The following is a 3,673-nucleotide window of genomic DNA, read 5'->3' on the forward strand; positions in this document are numbered from 1 at the left end:
ATGTTAAGATTCCCACTTCCACCAGTGGCTCAGCAAAATGTAGCAGTCCTTACATTCACCTCATGCTCAAACGCATGTCAATAAAGATGAAGATAACATTTAAAACGACGTGAACAATGGGTATAGTTTTACAACATATATCCTAAAAAACATAGATCAACATATATCCTGAAGAATGAGCAAAGTGCATAGACCAATAACCTTCCATATCAACTGCTAAGCCTAAGATACTTCCATAGGTAATCAGTACAAGTGTCAAATATGGTTCAAAATTATACTAGTACGGAGTATTATTTTAAGAAAAACCTACTTTCTAATGTGCATTTTTCTTTGACTATTATGACCCAAACGGGATTATTCATTAGTTGAAGTGTTGAGATTCTACTTCCACCAGTGGCTCACCAAAATGTAGCAATCCTAACATCCACCTGATACTCAAAGGCATGACAATAAAGATAAACATTTAAAGCGACATGCACAATGGCTATTAGTTTTTCAGTAAAGAACTCCACCCCTACATACACTTGATCTAAGGAAAAGCTGCTTCATATATGGATATTGTAAAATGATCATAAAAATCGAGTGTTTTAACTTTAATCCTTTTGAATATAACATAAACAATATAGTCACAATCACTAGGTGTCTACTTATTCAACTAAAGCATTATAATAAAGATCAGAATAGCATACAAACTGATAACATATTCTATTCAGTCAAGCTTGATTAGTCACAACTGTAACAATGATGATATTGACAAGGCATGGTCAACTTTATGGATGCTAACTGTAGTCCATGGAAGCAACAGACTGCTACAGGACTATGGGGCGGGCAATAAACCCTATCTAACACATAAGGAAATATAAATATTTAACTCTAATGCAGGGGATTTCTGATGCCATATCTAGTACTTAATCACATTGATGTGTCTGTGGAATTATCATTATCTAAACATTTCCTGCTACTTTAATACGTCCTATATGACAAGAAAGAAGTGCTCATTGTGTTGGTACATGATGATAATGGGTAAGCATTTTAATTTCACACACCGGCTCCCCTCTGATCAAATATCAGAAGATCTTCTCTTGCAAATATAGAGCAACAAAAAATAGATAGCTATAACTATATACTTGATTGTAAACAAGATAATTGTGGCTAATGTTTACAAAAATCTGAAATATGATAATGAGTAGTAAAAAATCTAAACTAGCAGCAGTAATATTTAAAGTACCTCGGTGCATGTCCATCAACACAGAAGCAGCAGTGGCGGCATCATCATTATCATTGCCATCATTATCAGCAACATCAACTTTGGTGTCGTCATTAATGAGGATAGTATTTGGTTGATCAATCAGAAGTAACGTTTCCTTGAAGGAGCTCACGGTGACTACCTCCACAATATCATGGTTTCCAGAAACCTCAAGATCACTAAACTGATGTGAAGACGGATTGTAAACTTCAAATCTGTCTCCTTTGGATGGTGCTAACCTTAACAATATAGGTTCGCCATTCTTTCTAAATCCTATTACTCTATCACTTGAACCCTTTGGTGCCTTAAAAGTATAAATTTTTTCAAAAGAGTTTAGAACAGCATGCTTCATTATCCATACATCACAAACTTGTTGATTTCCCTCTTCGTAATAATCACTAATCACAGCAAGTGACTCCATTCGTTTGGAGAGGTACAAGTCTGTGAAAGGATGTGCTAAACTATTAGGTAGGTATACTTCTCCAATTTTTTCACTTGTCAGATCAAATGTAATAATCATTTGTTTATCAAGTTCATTCCCTGTTTCACTACTATAATCACGAGCAAGCCAGTAAATAATCCCATTTATAGTCTCGTGAACATTTTCCAATGTAACCGATTTACGAGGCTTATCGCTAGGTACAGTTCTCCAAACCCCTGAACTTGCAGTATAAATCTCTGCGTCCCAATTAACGGAATTAGAAGTGAAACGATTACCATATCTCCCAATTCTGACAAGTTTAGGGTCACTACTTCCATTACAAACTCCAAAACCAACCACCTTAGGTACTGAATCAGAAATCGGAATAACAATACATTATACATCTCCGAATTGAAGGATTCCATATATATAACATTTCTTATTGATATTATTATCATCACTGAGGAATAATACACACAATAATAATCCGTGAGATGAACTGAGTACCCACGATTGCCCTGACTCATATCCTTTAAAAGTCTCAGGAACAGTAATAGGACACTTGTTTTTGGGAAAGTTATCATTATCAATAATCGAAACATGATTTTGTTGTAATTCGTTATCATCGCTAACTGTCTCGTACCGTGCAAGTAGATGATGCTGATGATTGTGGCGGAAGCTGTGTTCGGTGACGAATGAAGAGCTCTTAATGATGGAATTGAATAGCTTTGAAAGCAATGTGCATCGAATCAATGATTTAACCGGAAGATGTTTTATGATTTCAACTTGAATCTCGATCGGTATGTTATCAGCCATTTTTAATTTGGAGTTTGTGGAGATTTTGGAATTTAGGGTTTTGGATATTAGGGCTTCTAATTTGTAAAGGGTGCTTAATCGAAATGTGTATGAGTTGGAAATGAAGGTGAATTCAACATCGGACTATAGATAGATACTGTACTACTCATGGAAACGGTGACGTATTCGTATGTAATCGGCCCCTACGGACTATTAATTTAGGAATACAGAAAGTCAAGAAGGTTGAATTCTCAAAAAATATTTAGGAATACAGAAAGTCAAGAAGGTTGAATTCTCAAAAAAAAAAAAAAAAAAAAAAAAAAAGTAGTTTTCTTGTTCAGTCTTTTTTATTTTATTTTTTTTCGAAAAAACTTTTATAACAAAAGGAGATTCATCTAAAAGATGAAACCTCCTAGAACATACATACCGAACTACCGAGCTAGCCTAAGAATAAACTAACAAACCAAGCTCACAACATAACACGAAAAAGCGAAACCAAGACTAGAAAAAAAAAATCGACCTTAACAATCGCAAAAAAGATGTAATTCAATCTAAACAGTAAACCTAGAGATTATAATCCATCTACTTCTCAACACATTGAAGCCAAAGGCATTACGTGTTTTTGATAAAAATGCCAAAAGTCTTCATTTCCGCTCCTTGCACCAACTTTTTCTTGTTTTCCTTCTTCTCCTTCTTTTGCTTCTTAAAATGTTCCGAGGCGGTAGGCGGTGCTTCTTGTTTTCTTGTTCAGTTGTTCGTACAATAAAGAGTACAATAAATTATAATCTTTTTTTACACGGTAACCACAAAAAATAGTAAGTACTAATTTAAAAGTTAATGGTGGTGATGATCTTCTTTTTTGGGCGGAGCCAGGATTTGTCTATAGGGGAGGCTTACTTAACGATGACAATCAAAAAAGGCAAAATAAATAAACTAAAAGAGACCAACTTTCTTTGTATAGCCTATTTTATTTGTTTAATACACATATATATTTTATGAAACTTTAGTAACTATTAAACAATAAAACATGATACTATAAAATATGTGGTATGAAAATTCATATTGTACATCTAAATAATTGATATGTAAACTTTTACGATATGTTTCAGTTAATATTAGTCCGTATTCATGTTTGGAAGATAGGTAACCTAAATAATTGGGTTAGATGAATAATTAAAAGAGACTTAGTTAAAACAAGTAAATATGTGATA

General features: G+C 33.8%; 1 protein-coding gene across 1 annotated transcript; it reads right to left on the reverse strand.

Annotated features, from left to right (window-relative positions):
- Window positions 1–398: 398 nt before the first annotated feature.
- On the reverse strand, window positions 399–2,483 carry LOC139895552 (putative F-box protein At1g30920). Its single transcript, XM_071878144.1, has 4 exons — window positions 2,168–2,483; window positions 1,229–2,035; window positions 523–599; window positions 399–428 (listed from the first exon to the last, which is right to left on the reverse strand). The coding sequence occupies exons 1-4, from the start codon at window positions 2,481–2,483 to the stop codon at window positions 399–401; spliced, it is 1,230 nt and encodes a 409-aa protein (XP_071734245.1).
- Window positions 2,484–3,673: the final 1,190 nt, after the last annotated feature.

This window comes from Rutidosis leptorrhynchoides, chromosome 1 (genome assembly GCF_046630445.1).
Source record: "Rutidosis leptorrhynchoides isolate AG116_Rl617_1_P2 chromosome 1, CSIRO_AGI_Rlap_v1, whole genome shotgun sequence".
In the NCBI taxonomy this organism is placed as follows: domain Eukaryota; kingdom Viridiplantae; phylum Streptophyta; class Magnoliopsida; order Asterales; family Asteraceae; genus Rutidosis; species Rutidosis leptorrhynchoides.

Bases quoted from the DNA above. Each gene is read 5' to 3' on its own strand.
- LOC139895552 (XM_071878144.1), bottom strand. From the start codon at position 2,483: ATGGCTGATAACATACCGATCGAGATTCAAGTTGAAATCATAAAACAT. The intron at 600-1,228 runs GTACTTTAAATA...TATATTCAAAAG, and splicing joins GTTGATGGACATGCACCGAG to GATTAAAGTTAAAACACTCG. The intron at 429-522 runs GTATGTAGGGGT...TTTGAGTATCAG, and splicing joins AGCTTTTCCTTAGATCAAGT to GTGGATGTTAGGATTGCTAC.